The sequence below is a fragment of the Callospermophilus lateralis genome, chromosome 5, assembly GCF_048772815.1.
Source record: "Callospermophilus lateralis isolate mCalLat2 chromosome 5, mCalLat2.hap1, whole genome shotgun sequence".
Lineage (NCBI taxonomy): Eukaryota > Metazoa > Chordata > Mammalia > Rodentia > Sciuridae > Callospermophilus > Callospermophilus lateralis.
The window spans coordinates 106,085,887-106,102,939 of NC_135309.1; the positions used below are offsets into that span (position 1 = coordinate 106,085,887).

The window sequence follows — 17,053 nt, forward strand, 5'->3', positions numbered from 1 at the left end:
ATGTGGTGCTGAGGATCGAACCCGGGCCGCACGCATGCCAGGCGAGCGCGCTACCCCTTGAGCCACATCCCCAGCCCAAAATGAGCACACTTAACACTCTTTGAAGTGTTTTTTGAAAACAGATATCATGGTAAATAGATCATCGTCAATAAAGAACCAGGTCATCGAGGTGGGCCTGGGGCTGCTACTTCTTGGGCTTGCCCAGCGCACCTCTCAGAGCAGGTGGACACTCATTGTTCCTTACCCATCATTCCTGTTTTCCAGCAGCCCTCTTTGCTGGGGAAGCTGCCTGGCGCTCTGACTATGTGGTCAAGTGAGTGCTGGCATCTAGACCACCAAAAGAGGAAAACAGCCCAGTTGGTGCTTTTTCCAGTCCTTTACTAAGATGTTTCAAACTTGAGCTAAAGAAAGAAGAACAGCTAGGACATGTGAGCCAAGGAGTTGCTGGCAGCTTGTCTCTGGGTGGGTGGGGAAGTCAGTCTGAGAGAAAGCTCTGACAGTCTGGGTGGGGCTGTTCCCCCTACCAACACCCAGGTGCCTTCCAGGGGTCTGGTTAGATGTGGGCGCACACATCATACACAAGACACCTTTTCAAGAGGCCTGAGATCTGCATCTGTTCTCAAGCCCACACTTAAGTCACAAATGGAAAGAATTCTCAGCAGTCATATGAATTATCATGCCTTTAGATGGTAATGTACTCCACCTCAGGTCTTCTGCGGGCATTTTATGCAATTCATCTCATTTTATCCTCACAACAATCCTATGGAGGTAGGTATTATTATTATCTCCATTTTACACATGAAAAACAAAACCAAACAAAATTCGAGACTCTGAGATGTTAAGTAACTTGCCCACTGTCACTTCATTGCTCAGCTTTTTACCATCACTCAGCTTTTTACCATCACTCTGAGGGAAACTTTCTTCGAAGTAGATTTGAACTGTTCTTTTGTAGACACAAACTCCAAAAACAAATCTAAACAAAAAGCCTGATACAAAAGAATTTTAGAAAGTGTACACATTGCTGGCATTAGGTTCGTATATCCACATGGTTCTGCAACCATTACACCATCAACCTTCAGAATTCTTTCCTCTTCCCAAACTGCAACTTTGTACACATTAAAAACTATCTCCCCACTCCTTGTCCACCCTGTGGCAACCACCATTCTGCTTCCTCTTGTTTTTTTTTTTTTTTTTTTTGGAGTTTTTTTGTTTTTGTTTTTGTTGAGCATCAAACTCAGCGACTAGTCTGAACAAGTGGGCCAATGTAACAATGTTCTCTGGGGCCAGGCCCGATGTCCTGTCTGGTTTTTACCACTGGGCTACATCCCCAGCCTTGAATGTTGAATTTTCAATCCCTCCAAGTATGCTGAGACCTAATTGCCCAGCATCATATAAGGCTTTAGAAGGATGGAGGAGATATGTGAGATCTGATTGCTGCATGTTATGGTTTAGATATTAGGTGTCCCAAAAGCTCATGTGTGAAACAATGCAACATTTAGAGGTGAAATGATTGAGTTATAAGAACCTTGGCCTAAGTCGTGCATTAATCCCTAGGTAGTGGGTAGTGACTGTAGGCAGGCAGAGTGTGGCTGGAGTATATGGGGCCCTGGGGATGTGCATTTGGGGTGTATGTTTTGTTCTTGTCAAGAGGAGTGCTCTCTCTTCTTCCTAGTGTCACGTTCCCAGATGCTTTCCTCCCCCACACACTTCTACCATGATGTTCTGCCTTACCTGGAGCCCCAAGGAACAAAGTGGGTCATCTATGATTAAGACCTCTGAAACCATGTGCCTCAAAATGAACTTTCCCTCCTCTAATTGTTCTTCTCAGGTCTTTTGGTCACAGCAATGAAATGGTGGACTAAAATATTGCTCTGAGATCATTACAGTGGAGCTGTGAAGGCAGGACTAGCTTCTAGGAAACAATGTTCCAGGAGTCTGATACTGAGAGGACAAGAGAAATTTAGACAAAGGAGAGACCCTTATAAGATGGTGTAGCCTGAGAAGTCTTCTGGGACTCAAAGAGCTAGTAGGAGATCTGGTTGGACAGAGAGAAAGAGTCTGAATTGATTAAATCATAAATCCAGGCAGGCAGGCTGGGTCATTCCAAGGAGATCCAACCAAAACCAAAACACAAAAGCGTTCTGATAGTTTCTCAGGGAACACAGCAATAAACCCTACATCTGTAAATCAGACTTCTGCTTGTCCCCAAAAGCCACACATACACAGATAATAATTTATTCTTTTTCCATTGCAAAATAGACACAACATAAAATAATTTAATGCTGGGGGAGGATGTTGCTCTTCATAATTATCTCAGAAAATAGAAACAGCAGCTCTTTTGTGAAAGTCAGTCTTTTTCCATTGGCAAAAGGAGTTCATAAAACTTCAAAACTTGTGTGGAATGTCTGATCACTAGGGTCAGGTCACATCAACCCAGACTACAGATGAACTCCTGGAATCATAGCAAGATAAGTTTGCAGATGTCCACTCCAGCTAGTCACACTAGTGCTTTAAACAAAAAAGAGGGACTCCTAATCCCACCCTGTCAGCTCTTTGAACAAGTGGGCCAATGTAGCAAAGTTCTCTGGGGCCAGGCTGTTTGTGCAGGGTCACCTCCCTGTGTCCTGTCTGCTCTGCTCTCTTCTCATTCAAGCATAAGCTTCACCTAGGGACCCTGGTGGGTAAGAACAGGAGCCTTACCACTGTCACTCGTATTGCTTCGTTTTTTCTTTTCTCTCTTACCCTGCTATGGTTTGGATATGTTTGAGTGTGTCCCTTGCAATTTCCCAAGATGCCTTTTATTTCTTCTGGAAGCTTGGTCCCCAGTATGGTTGAGAGGTGGAGTCTGGTAAAAGGTGGTTAGGTCATGGGCTGCCATCCAAGGAAGAGATTAATACAGGTCTGGTGACTGGATTTGTTCCCAGAGGAATGGGTTGTTACAAGGGAGTCTGGCGCCTCTTCTGACTCTTTTCCATATGTGGTACTCACCACTATCACAGGTGATGCTATCACTGTGATGCTATCTATCAGAACTGAGCATGGTACCATGCTCTTTAACCTCCAGAACTGTGAGCTAAATAAACCTACTTCTTGGGTATTTTGTTATAGGAATAAAAAATAGTCTAAAGCACCTACTCCTTCTATTTTAGATATAGCAATTTTTTAAAAAGTCATACCCAAGGGCTGGGGTTGTGGCTGAGCAGTAGAGTGCTCACTAGCACGTGAGAGGCCCTAAGTTTCATCCTCAGCACCACATTAAAATAAAGGTTATTTATTAATAACCTTATAATAAAAAAATAAATATTAAAAAAAAGTTGTACCTGACTTTTAGGGGAAAAAATATTTCTAAGTGTGTCTCATAGCAGGCAGATTTTGATTGTCACTGTCTAGTCATATGCACATGTATCGGAAGAAAATGCAAACATGGAACTAAATGAAGCAGCTAGAAAGAGCATCATGGGCCTTTCTGAGGCATCTTAGAATCATAGAAGAGAAAGAATGTGAGGGGCAGAGGTTGGTCTTTGCCTGCCTTACCTCCTAGCTTTTCCCAACCTTAGAGAATGTAGTAGTTTATGGGGACTAGATGCGTAAACCCCATATAGGAGGGTGGACTAATGGATTCTGAAAAAGGAGTTAAAATTCTGAGACAAATATCTGAGCCACTTCTTCCTAATAGCTCTGGTAAATATAAAATAACTTCTAACACCTTTTAACAACTCCCAGAGGAATAAAGCCATTTCTTTCTGCTACCAAAAGAATGTGGTCCAGGTACACAGCTTGGTATTTCAGGGCTTTGAGGCAATCTCCATAAATATTTTTTTCTCAAACTGAGCAGCATGGCCCCACTAACATCTTGATTTTTGACTTCTAACCTCTACACCTAGGGAAGAATAAATATCCGATGTTTTAAGTCACTCAGTTTGTGTACTTTGGCAGCCCTAAGAAACTAACAGGGTAGATATTCTGTATTTGACTCTTAGCCTGCCTGGCAGCTAACATAAGAAAACAAGTCTGTTACATAATCCTCAGTGGGATTAAAAGGTTCCATTTATTCAAGGGATGCAGATCTTGACACTGAGACATCAGAGAAAGGTCTCCACTGGACCCTACAGAGAAAACACTGCAGGATGCAGCAGAAAATGGTGGTAAGTGCCATCACAACACTACATCTGATAATTAATTTTATGCAACTATTTCCTACAAGGTGCCTCACCAAAAGCAGATGGCATGACACCATGGGAGGGCTTAGCAAAAGCACAACTAGGAAACAGATGAAAGAGGGGACATTTTATCAACTTATAGAAATAAAAAGAATTTGAAGGAATACTATGGACAACTATATACCATTAGATAATGTAAAGGAAATGTTGTTTATTTATTGTTAAATTAATGATGAAAGTTAGGAGAACTCCCACTACCAAGAGAAGAAAAATGTTTTCCCTGCTGAAACTTCAACAAGGAATGTGAGATAAAGAACAGTGATTAGATATTTGAGACACATTTTATAATTTCAATTTACAACTATAAGGAAGAGGTTTCTGATAATAGAATGAAACACAGGGACTTCACTGTGTGAAGAATGAACACTCTGGACTTCAAAAATAAATGAAAAACACATCTGGTTAGAATACGCCAGGAGTCCAAATTCCACCATTTTCCTGGTCTTGTTTAAATGCTGCGACACTGAAAAATATGTAGCTGTTCTCAATTTAGTATGACACTTGAATGCTTCCTCTTACATTGACTGTCCCTTTTTTCCTAGAGTTGCATTTGTCCTACCCTCTTACTGGAGTATTATCTTCTTGAGGGCAGGAATGGTCTTTTGAAATTCTAGACTCCTACTCAGGCTTAAAATACTGCTTGGCAAGCCAGGTACAGGTGAAACTTTGTAATCCCAACTTCTTGGGAGGCTGAGGCAGGAGGCTGGCAAGTTCAAGGCCAGCCTCATCAACTTAGTAAGACCCTTTCACAAAATAAAAATAAAAAGGGCTGGAAAAGGGAGGGAGGGGTTAAGGGGGTTAAAAAAGGTGGGGGCCTGGAAAAGGGGTAAAGCTCAGAGTTAGAGCATCCCTGTGTTCAATCCCGGCAGGGGTGGGGAAAGGCACTTACTGAAAACTCTTCTGTAAACTAATGAAAAAAATCTTGTATTTCATTACATGATCATTTTAAAGACAAATGGAGTTTTAAGGCATTCAAAACATTAAAGCTGGGCTGGGGTTGTGGCTCAGCAGTAGAGCGCTCGCCTAACACATGCGAGGCCCTGGGTTTGATCCTCAGCGCCACATAAAAATAAATAAATAAAGGTATTGAAAAAAATGTTTAAAAACAAACAAACAAAAAACATTAAAGCCTTGACTGGGGACATAGCTCACTTGCCTAACATGCAAAAAAGGACCTAGGTTCAACTCTCAGCACTGAAAGTAAAGTCTATTGTTAAAAGGGTTGCCAGATAAAACAAACTTAAAAAGTTGTTCACATAGTAAAACATGAATTAAATACAGTTTTAATCTGATTCCTTTATTCTGGTTATTTTTCTTTTAATCTAATGTCTATAGCCCTAAGTATCATTTCAGTTGGATTAAAAAAAATAGTAACCTAAAAGTTAACATTTACATTGCAAATTTCTTGCTTTTAAAGACACCCAACTAGTTTTTCTTCTGAAATCATTCTTGGGATGGTAAGGAGAAATTCTATTAAATAGACTTTGCAACTCTAGTTTCTAGAAAGAATCAGGTTAAAAATATTAATTGAGGGTCTGGGGATGCAGCTCAGTGGTAGAGCAGTCACTTAGCACTTAGCTTAGTGTCTTTGGTTAGATCCATAGCATCAAAATGACAAAACAAACACAAACAACGAAACTTGAACCAAAGCAGGACAGGTGAGTTGTATTACTGCACTCAGTAATTCTTGTTCTGTTTTAAGAGATTATACATCTCTCTGCTCATTCTCACCTGACTTGCAAATATTCCTTATAGGTGTATGGAAGTATGCTTTCTTGACCTTGGGCAGCAAGCCTGGTCATGTGATTTTGCTTTGGTCAATAAAATGCAAGCAGAATCCAGGCCCCCACAATATTTTAAGAGCAGCATGTGTCAGTTGTGTACAAAAGCTGATAGTTTCATCCAGGAACTTGGCAAGGCTCTTGTTAAATATGGCAGATTGAAATTGGCCATGGTAGGAGTATTTATACCATTGAAATAGCAAACATTACAAATCAGGACTTTCCCCTCTGCCCCAAAGTGGGTTTACCAGCACTCCAGTGAGCATGTTTCAAAAAGTTAATCTTTAACCTGGATCCTGGAATAAAGAAATTGGTAGAGCAGAGCCAAGCCTGCAATGTAACTGATGTAATTTTCTTCAGAAATAGAGCTTTATTATTATAAATCACTGAGTTGTAGGGGCTGTTTGTACCTGAGTATAAACTAGGCAAACTGGTACACCATGCTGGTGGTGGACGCCAAAGAGCTCTGCCTTTATCTGTCCAGACCTTGCTTGGAGGGGATTTCTTCTAACAACTTGTGACTTCACAGCCCAGAACCTGAAAGCGCTCAGAGCTCAAGACAGGGAACCCAGGTCTTGGAAGGTTAACGCAAAGACATAAAATAGTAGTCACATTTTAAACTTCACTAAGCTGCTGCATCACTTAAAAACCCTGGCAAACACGTCTATCCTTCGTGGGCCTGGGTGATTTTAAGAGTAACTCCCCCACCGCGTTCTCTTAAAGGCCACCGCTAGTCTCCGCCCTCCTTCTCACTCCCAGACACTTGAATTGAGCGCTGTGTCTTTAAGGGGGAAGCAGAGCTTTCCTTTCGGGACAAAATGTCTGCGAGGAGCCTGGAGGGGATGGGCGATCTGGACTCGCGGCCCACAGGGGACTCCCGCCGGTGTCGCGGGCCTCGCGGTGAGTGTGGGCCTGGCATCCCGCGAGCCGCGCCGGGGCCAGCGGCCGGGGCGGGGCAGGCCGCGGCGGGAAGGTCGGGGACCGCGCGGGGTTGCTGCGACGTGAACCCGAACGTCGCGACCACCCGCCAGGGATCGCGGGGACCACGGGTACGCCCGTTGGCCGCAGAGGCCCAGCCCGCGCATCGACAGGCTGCGCTGTGCAGGGGTGCTGGGCGTGCCCTGCGCTATTGTCGTTTTGATTGCAGAAGATGCATTGGATGCGGGGTTCTACGTAGAGGCCCTGCTTGCTTTCTTTCCATCACTTCCTTTTTTCACCTTCTTACAGACTCTCTTCAACAAACTTTTTCGAAATATCGAAAACCATCGCCACTTTCCTACTGTCTCTTTATAAAGTTTTGCTTTTATTGCAGTGAGACTGTTAACAGCGCTAAGGGCTGGGCGCCCTGCAGTGGGCCCTTTCTTTAATTGGGACTTTTGTTAATGTGTCCCACCTGTGGAGAGAGAACCCCAATGCCAGCCAGATGCTCAAACTAGAGTCCCCACCCCCACTCCTTCTGCTGTGGTCTTCAAACAAAAGGGTTTCCTGATCTTCGGAGTATACCAGAGCAGTTAGCTGCAAATACTTTGCTGTAAATACTGTAAATACAGTAGCCAAAAGTGCAAAGCTTTACCAACCAGTGTTTTCTCCACTCCTAGAAAGAAAGAAAAAAAAAGTATTTGCAACCAATTGGACTTCCAAATAGCCCAAATTACAAAGTTAAGGTGTTTAAGAGCAGCTGTTGCAGAATTGCTTGATAAGTTGACATAATTAGAGCCATTATTTGCTATATATTTTATTCATATTAGTAGTTTTTCTGGCCAAAAAGTAGTTCAAGGCAACTGGCAACAGAAAGCATACAATATGTAAAAATGCTAAGAGCCCAAACTGGTTCTTAATTTAAAAATCTTTGAGTTACAAAGGCCTTCGAAGTAGGGCACCTTTAAATCCCTCTAATTCATATTAAATTATGCATTTCTACAAGATAAAATGAATGGCCACCTTTCCTTTTAGAACCTTATGTATGAAATAAAGTAATGCAGATCTGAAATAAAGGTCCACTTTATAGCAGAATGTTTTACAATTTTCATTTTAAAAAAATGCATTAATAGAGAGTGCTCCACTGCCTTTTAGCTAATGGTAGAAAGATCTAAGAATTTGGCTTATGACATTTAGGGCACATCTCTGATTCACCAGATAATTAGCTGTGGGTCCAGTAAATTTTTTCAATCCACAAATAACCTTTTTCTAAATGTTTTTACACTTAACTCTTTATTCCCCAACCTAGGTATTCACATTTTACAGTTTAGAGTTATTTTTACTTGCTTTTGAAAGCTGTAAGCCTCATACTTGCAAACTAATTTTTGTAATTGTCTGGATTTGTTTATAGATACATTAATACGTGGCAGCAACCTAATAGGTCAACAGAGATGGACAGATAACAATGAACTGTGATTTCCTGACATTTCAGTGGCCAAAGCTAATTATTTCTTTTACTTATTGTGTTCTGCTTTGGTTTGTCACTGGTGGATGGAATAAATGAAAATCTTTCTTAGTGTTTTCACACAGTCTGTATATACAAATTTCACATTAGTGTGGACTTCTCACCTAATCCAGGGCTCAACCAACATATATTTGTGTTTCTCCCTGACTAATCCAACTAAAGTGATTAGCCATGACTGCAGAAGGACAAATGGAGCTGTAATTCAGTTGTTCTTTTGAGAACATTATTTGGTTCTTTGGTCTTTAGCATGCTTAATATTTTTTATGGGTATAAGCATAAATATATAAAATAAAATTAGCTTTCATAGGGAGTTCATAGGATGACTACACATATTAAAGCAATGTAGGTCTGAGATAAATGTCTTCTTAAGAGAAGAATGCTTTACAATTTATATTTTTTAAAATGCATTAATAAGGGGCGGGGGTATGTGTAGTTTAGGGATAGAAGACCCTGGGTTCAATCACCAGAACTAAAAAACAAAGACCTTGAAAGTCTCTGCCTTTTAGCTAATGACAGAAATATCTGTTTGATTTATAATAATATTTATATAATATTTACAAAATTGAGCTCTTTTTTCACTCTCTACATTGGTATTCAGGGAGATCATACTGAGGCTCTCAAGCTTTAACCTGATAGATTATTAGAACTTCTTCAGGATCAGACTCAAATGCAGAGATATTAGTGTGAATTTTTTGTTTTCACAGTCTTAGACATCATATCTTCCAGATGATGGATGCTCAAAATAAAATTCAGCATAGGAGTGTTTTAGAGGCATGGTACCAATAATAACACCGTCTCCCTTTCCAGAAAATATCTAAAATATACATTTGTATCATGAGGATTCCCCCCATTGAAGACCACAAAAATTTCCATTGTTGAATTTGTTTCATGCTGGCAGTACTTTTATGTAGCTTCAAGATATTTTATTCTTTAGTTATACACTATAATATAATATGCCAATTTTATTGGCATCAGTCACTAATGGTAATAACAGTAATGGGTTTTGTTGGTACTGGGCTTTGGTGATAGATAACACAGTGAATTTTATACCCAGTGGGGAAGGGCAGAGAAGAGATGCCGAGCACTATCAAGGTTAGTATGAGACAACAAGGCCTCGGTGCCAAGGAGCTGCCCCTTGCCTTCCCCTTCTGCTTTGTGAACATGGTATGATGGAATTCATCCTAATGAGTGAATACTGATCTGATCTTTATCAGGATATCAGAATTATTGTTGGAAACGTTTCTTTCCCCACCAGGTGGTGAGCTTCCTGAAGGCAGAGAATACATGGTGTTGTTGAAATGCTCAGCAGCAGGCACGCGCATTTGACCCTGGGCAGGTGCACAGTGAGCATTTGAACAGAGCTGGGTGGAATGAATGAATGTAAGCAAAGTAATAACATTTGTTGGCACCTTCGTAGTTGTTTAAAAAATGTTTAAGGAAATATTAAGGAAGCTCTTATTTTCCATTATTAGCTAATCACACAAAAAATGCCCATGTTTTGTTATTGAGTACTTGGAAAGGGACAAGTACATATCACAGGCTTCAGCTAACTAAACCCTTCCTATTATCTCCTTTGGCCTAAGTGATGGGCAACTTATTTTACATGAAAGTCAGTTTAGAAGTAAAAATAAATTTGGAGAATGAAGGCCTTGGATTTGTTATTCTTTTTTATTTGCTTTTTGTATTAAGAAAGTTCTGAGGGAAATCCTCCAGTTTAGACTATTACTATATTGAATAACAGAATGTCCAACAGAAAAACAGATTTTAGCCACTAAAATTGCAATGTGGGTATGTCTAAACAGTAAATACTGGTAGCTTCTTTGTTGTTCATGCCTTAAATTTATATAACATTGAGGAGTCTAGCAGTGAGATCATTTGCATTATCTGATTTTAGTCACTTGTTTTTTAAATTTTTTGTTGTTGATGGACCTTTTTATTCATTTATTTATATGCAGTGTTGAGAATCGAACCCAGTGCCTCACACATGTGAGGCAAGCGCTCTACCACTGAGCCGTGATGCAAGACCTAGCCACATGTGGGGAGATTGAGACTCAATTAGCTGTGCTACATAGGGCCAGGTTAATTTCATTGAAAACAGCATCCCAGAGTATCCACCCTGTGCCAAGGCAATGAATGAGGTGTGCTGCTCTCTCCTTGTGTCCTGTACCTCCTGTAGATATAGAATCTCCTTCTGCTTAGGCAGGGCACTGACACTAAGTATCTCCACACACTGGGTTTCCTCCAGCATAGATGGCAGCATTCTATGCATGTAGATCTTCCAAGAAGCCAGCAATGGGCTTCCCAATGAGCTGGGAAGTCCCCTCCAGCTTCCATAGGTAAGGGTAGCCTACCTATGGTTTACATTATGAGGTGTCCCCCAAAATCTCAGGTGTGAGAAATACTTAGAACATTTAGAAGTGAAATGATTGGGTTATGAGAGCCTTAACTTAATCAGTGCATTAATCCACTGATAGGGATTAACTGGGTGATAATTCTAGGCTGGTAGTATGTGGAGGAGGTGGGTCATTGGGGGTGTGCCTTTGGGGTATATATTTTGTATCTTGTGAGTAGAGTCCCTCTCTGCTTCCTGTTAGTCATGTCCTGAGCCACATTCCTCTACCAGACTCTTCACCATAATTTTCTGCCACATCTTGGGCCCAGAGCAATGGAGCCAGCCATCTGAGGACTGAGACCTCTGAAGCCACGAGCCCCAAGTAAATTTTTCCCTCTTTAAAATTGTTATTGTTGAGGCTTTTTTGTCACAGTGGCAAAACAGCTAACTAAAACACCTTGCCTGAGCTCATATGCCTGAGGAGCCAAGCATTGTTTTATAGTTACTTTTTATTTATATATAGATCCTGCCATACACACACACACACACACACTCTGCCTAAAAGTATGTAAAAGATCATATGCATAAGTACCTTTTTTTTCTTTTGCTTTTGTGTCTCCCTGTTCCTCTTTTCCCTCCTTTCATATCAGCTACCACCACATCAAATCAGGGTCTCCTTCCTTATTTTTCTTCATATATATTTATACAGATAGGCCCCAACTTGCAATGATTCAACTTAGGATTTTTTCGACTTTACAATGGTGTGAAAGTTATGTGCATTCTGTAGAAACCATACTTTGAACTTGACCTTTTTCTGGGATAGCAATGTGCAGTACAATACTCATGTAATGTGGGCAGCAGCAAGCCACTGCAGCTCCCAGTCAGCCAGCCATGTGATCACAAAGGGTAACAACTGATACTCTACAGTGTACTGCACTGCTAAACTAGGATGTTGAGTGGGCTAAGTATATTAAATGCACTTTCTGCTTACAATATTTTCAACTTATATTTATTGGGATGTTACCCCATCTCAAGTTGAAGAGCATTTGTATGTTGATAATTTCTATACAGATGTGTGTATTATTTAATAATAATGAGATCATTTTATACACACTTTTCTACATTTTGTTTTTCTGTCTGAACAGTTCCTCCAGAAATTCCTCTAGGACATCTGGCAGAGCTTCCCTCCTTTTAAATGGGTACATAATATTCCCTGGTATGACCAGATATTATGAGCCCAGCCACTGTGATGTTAAGCATTTCCATGTTTCTCTTTTGCTATTCTAAATAAGGTTTCAATAAACACCCTACCACATATGACTTTGTATATTGGTGCTTTTAGTTTTACAGAATAGATATTATATCTATTTTTAATTAATATGGAAATTATCAGATTGCATTCCCCAAAGCTGTCATATCTTCACTAATAATGTGTGAGTATGTTCTTTTCTCAGCTTCCCTTCTAGCTTTGGCTGTTAAACCTCTTCACTTTTGTTAGAATGATGGATACAAAATGATCTTACTGTTATTCTTATACAATCTGCCTGAATATGAGATGTGTGTTTTTATAAGTTTCCCGGCCATTTGAGTTCATTCTTTGATCATCTGCCTGCTCTTATTTCTTGCCCATTTTTCTATTTGGTGGCATGTTTTGTTCATGTCCGTTTGTGAGAGCTTTCTGCATGTTCTATTGTGACTCAGGAGTTTCCCAGACACTCTCTTCCAAGTTAGATGGCTGAAAGTAGGATCAGTTGAGATGACCTCAAGGATGTCTTGCAGAGCTGGGCAGGCTGTATGACTGTGTTCGTCAACTATGGGTCATTCTTTGGATACTGAGTCTGAAAAGAAGAACATATTGAGCCAGAATGCAGCCCAGTGTGGAGGACTGAGAAGGTGAGGCAGTCTCATACCATACTGCTTTCTACCGGTTAAGACCTCCAACAGCGAAGGGTTGCCCAGGCAGAGGATGTCCCTCTGCCAACTTCGGAGGGGCAGCACTGTGCTGGCCGACATTTGTGGTACTGCTTGTCCATGGCTCAGATGAGGCTTTCCACTAAACCCACAGGGTCATGACAGTAAAATCAGTGCTTCTCACTCTCTGCCCATCTTAACTCTTATAATAGATGGCATTCACACAGGTGACACTCCTCCGGGTATCCCAGAATTTTCAAGAAACCAAGAGACAACTTGCACAGAGGTAAAAAGCATGATAGAAATGGGTCACCTCTGGCACTCTTAGGGGAAATATCAGCAAAGATGACTCTCAGGCTTTGGCACAGAGAATCTGCAGGTTGCATACAGTTTCCAGCACCTACCTCAAGAAAGCATATCAAAATGCAAAACAGTAGTCTTGATGTTACTGAAAAAGTTTAATTTTTTTTAAATTTATGAAATAAACCATAGAAATTCATTGCAACACTACCTCCACTTTTGTATATACCCATTAATTTAAAAAAATAAAGAACTACAGAAAGATTATACACAGTATAAAAGGAAATGGAATTCTAAAAAGGAAAAAAGCACAGAAAATTTGAGGATTAAGAAAAATGTTTCTAATTCTAAAATCTTTGTTCTTGTAATTTACCAACCTTTCTTGAAGGTGTCTATAACCTCTCATCCCACCTACTCCTACTTTCAGGACTTCAGAAATTTAATAAATTCCTTGAGGGAAATGTAGGATTTTATTTCTAAAGAACTTTTACTTATCATGAATAACCACATTTAAATTAAGTCCTGTGTATCAGAAGATGCATAGCCATTTTTTATGCTAGAAGAGATCAAATATTTGTCTTTTATGATGATTCTGATAGACTATCTTTTTTTAATGTGAGAGAGCTGCTAAATGGCATGAGTGGACTTGCTTGGTGGGTAAAAGAACAAATTAGGTTTAAAAAATTTTAATGCATCTCTGACAAGATTATTAGCAATTGAATTAAGAGTTTATACTAACTGCTATTATTATAGTGGCTTATCTTTCCTGTTCTCATCTTTGTCTTCAGTCATTTCCAGTTGTGTTTAACTAGAGAGATTCTGGAACTTTTATCATCTCCACTGCTGCTGATTTAGAACCTGACAGTATACACAGGCACTGGACAGTTCACTGATCCAGCTTCTTCCACCTTAACCTTGACATTAAGATAAGTTGTCAGAAGAGCTTAAGGGATCTGTCATATGTTCTCTTATTGTTTTTAAAATTTCAAAGTAAGATTATCCAGAATCACACATTTGGATCTTCATCAACTTATTCCTAAACAACAAACTTCACTTTCCTCCACCCTTTTTTAGATATGTTATTATAATAGTGAGTTGCTTTCATAATATAAAACAGTGCAGTGATAGTTATCACCTTACATTTGAATCCCTTTAACACAGATAATTAGTTAGACAAAACAACACACTTTTCTTTTTCTTCCTTGCAAATATACAGACGGACCATTTAGTTAGGTTGAGAAATGAATATAACTAGTTTCGGCTGGGCATTCCTGTAATCCCAGCAATTCCAGAGGCTGAGGTCAGATTGCAAGTTCCAGGCCAGTTTGGGCAATTCAGTGAGACCTTGTCTCAAAATAAAAAATAAGAGCTGAGGATGTAGCTCAGTGATAGAGCACCACTTTCAACCCCCAATACCAGAAGGAAAAAGAAAGGCTGTTCACCACTGGCACTTCCACAGCTTAGGTTTAAAAACAAAATTTTCATTTCCCAAAATTTATTTTCTGCTTGTTTCTAAAGTTTAGTCTGCAACACTGTTGAAAATAATACATAAAAGAACCTCACCCTTTTTCTGAAAAGAAAAATAGTGTGTGTTAACTAGTCTTAAAACTACAACACTTATTTAAGCTAGTTTTTTTCAGCTCAAGAACCTTAGTTTCTCACAATTAGTATAAATACATGGGACATGGGGACCCATTGGATTCCAAAGAGAATTACTAAGGCTGGACAATTGTAACATGTTTTTGTGAGCATCAGCACTTAACACTGTTAAGGAGAAAGAAACCCAGACAACTATTGCCTTTGCACATGAAAGGGAGGCAAGGTTTCTTCATTGGCTAACTACAATCATAGTTTTGTGTGTAGATGATGATAATGATTCCCTTTCTTCCCCCTCTGGATGCAGACACTGCAGAAGGAATGAGGAGTGAGGAGCTGGCTGTGATCATGGGAGAAAGCAGTAATCAAGACGACGCGGAAGTAGCCTGTGGCCGGTGTGCGGGTCTGCCCCTGGCGCCTGCCGGCCTGCTGGGGGCTCCGTACTCCGAGGCCTGGGGATATTTTCATTTGGCCCCGGCACGCACAGGGCACCCATCAGGCCACTGGGCCACCTGCCGGCTCTGCGGAGAACGGGTGGGACGTGGCCCTGGCTTCCAGGCGGGAACCTCCACACTGTGGAAGCATCTGAAGAGCGCGCACCGCCGGGAGCTGGAGAAGAGCGGCGCCGGGTGCTCACCGCCTACTCCACCCTGTCTGCTGCCGTCCTCCAACCCGGCCGCAGCGGCAGAAGGTGACTGGGCACAGTTGTTAGAGCAGATGTGTGCGCTGGCAGTGCGCTGCAGCAGACGCGAGCAGGAGCTAGAGCGGCGCCAGGCGGAGGTGGAGCTGGGCGAGCGCGCCCTGGAGTACAGGCGCAGGGAGCTTCAGGAGCAGGAGCGCGCTGCGGTCCGAGCGCGCCTTGAGTTGCAAGCTGAGCGAGCAGCTCTGGAGGCGCGGCTGGGGGAGCTGGCGGAGGTGAGACATCGCGAGGGCTCCCAGCACTGGGCCGCTGCCTCATCCCTGCCTTTCAAAGAGGAAGCCGAGGAGGGAAGGGATGATGGGTGCGTTGACACGAAGGTCCTGCTGTAGAGGACCTTGGTTACTTCCACCAGCGCGTGGCAGCGCTCCTGCAAGTGGGACTCGGACCAGGGCTCTCGACATCTCCTGGGCACGGAATGAAGTGTCGCTGCCACCAAATGTGGGCCTTCCACGCGATTCTGATACCAGAGTAGAACCAAAACCATTTATTCTCCAGGTACCTGGGAAAGAGCCCCTTTGGCTTCCTGTGCTGTCAGCCTTTGTCGGGCACAGGAATGGAGTTGCATAGCAGAGGAAAACGGCCCTAGTCACTCCAGTGCAGGGCCACTTAGGACTGGTGACTAAAGGACAGAAGCTTCTTTACACACTAAGGACTTATTATACTATGTGCCTATATACCATACCAGCCCAAGGAGAGAGCACGGAAATGAGGATAAAGGTTTTTACCCACAGGACAGTTTTACTCATCAAATGCATAATATTTGCCCAGTACCAAGTTGTGGGGGGATATTTATTATCTCTAGAACTTATCAGGGCTGACTGCCCAGTTTTATTCCCCTGCCTCCACTTGTTCCCCAGTTTTATTCCCCTGCCTCCACTTGTTCAACCAGTGCCAGGTGCAACCTGTTTCACCTTGCTGTATTCAAATCCAGTGGCAGGTATAGTACTTTTCCCCTTCCTGCCACATAATAGCAAGACATCTTGTCACTAGGAAGAGCAGTTCCTTCCCCACATCTTCATGGACCTCGCTTCTGGGCCAAAACAGAAAGCATCCTTCCATCTAAGGCTACATCTTCCTGCCATGTTTTCACACCCTTTCTTTTCCACACAGGTGTTTGCTCTCCTAGCATTCTTCCCTTTCCTGAGTATCTTCCCCAGCTATGTTTAGTTTTTCTGTACTGAGAAAATTCAGCCCAGCAGGGTCAAGTAATCCTTGCTGCTTCTACTTCCTCCCCATTTATTACTTCTTCACTGCCGGTCAGCGTTCCATGCAACATTCCACTCTTTCCAAGCCACTACAATATGATTTGTATTCAGTCTTATTTTGATTCATCTCTCCCTTTTATAATCCCTTCTTTGGTAGGTGGAATCTGCTTTTCCTCCAAAGAATTGCTTTTCCTGGTTGAGCTGGTTCCCAAATAGTTTTTCCTCAGGCCTTCTTTGTACTCATTAATATTGAAAATCTCCATCAGGGTAAAGTTAGTAAAATCAATACCCCATATATATGTACCCTCTACCTACATTGAACAATTGTTAATATTTTGCCTTATTGACATTTTCTTCTCTGTGCCCTATGCATGTGTAAACAATGTTCCACCCAAAAGGATTTCAGTATGTATTGCCCAAGAATGAAGCCACGATTACAGTAACTTTTGTATACCCTCTAATACAAGTCCTGAAACAAGATGCCCCAATTGTATGAAGAATCACTTTTTTTTTTTTTTTTTAAAGAACAAGGTCCGAAGTCCATGCATTACTACTAGTTATAACT

General features: G+C 41.5%; 1 protein-coding gene and 1 non-coding gene across 6 annotated transcripts; both read left to right on the forward strand.

Annotated features, from left to right (window-relative positions):
• Window positions 1-4,062: 4,062 nt before the first annotated feature.
• On the forward strand, window positions 4,063-16,129 carry Zbed3 (zinc finger BED-type containing 3). 5 transcript variants are annotated; one of them, XM_076857109.2, is made up of 4 exons: window positions 4,063-4,145; window positions 6,790-6,901; window positions 9,700-9,824; window positions 14,891-16,129. In XM_076857109.2, exons 3-4 carry the CDS (start codon window positions 9,815-9,817, stop codon window positions 15,610-15,612), a joined length of 732 nt encoding a protein of 243 aa, XP_076713224.1. In that variant the 5' UTR covers window positions 4,063-4,145; window positions 6,790-6,901; window positions 9,700-9,814; the 3' UTR covers window positions 15,613-16,129. The 5 variants fall into 5 exon arrangements, with proteins under 5 accessions (XP_076713224.1, XP_076713228.1, XP_076713226.1 ...); XM_076857111.2 differs by lacking the exon at window positions 6,790-6,901 and having other exon boundaries at window positions 4,076-4,145; XM_076857110.2 differs by lacking the exon at window positions 4,063-4,145 and having other exon boundaries at window positions 6,782-6,901.
• LOC143400603 (small nucleolar RNA SNORA47) lies at window positions 12,655-12,792 on the forward strand. The gene has a single exon (XR_013091508.1). It is a non-coding gene; the product is annotated as a small nucleolar RNA SNORA47 (small nucleolar RNA).
• Window positions 16,130-17,053: the final 924 nt, after the last annotated feature.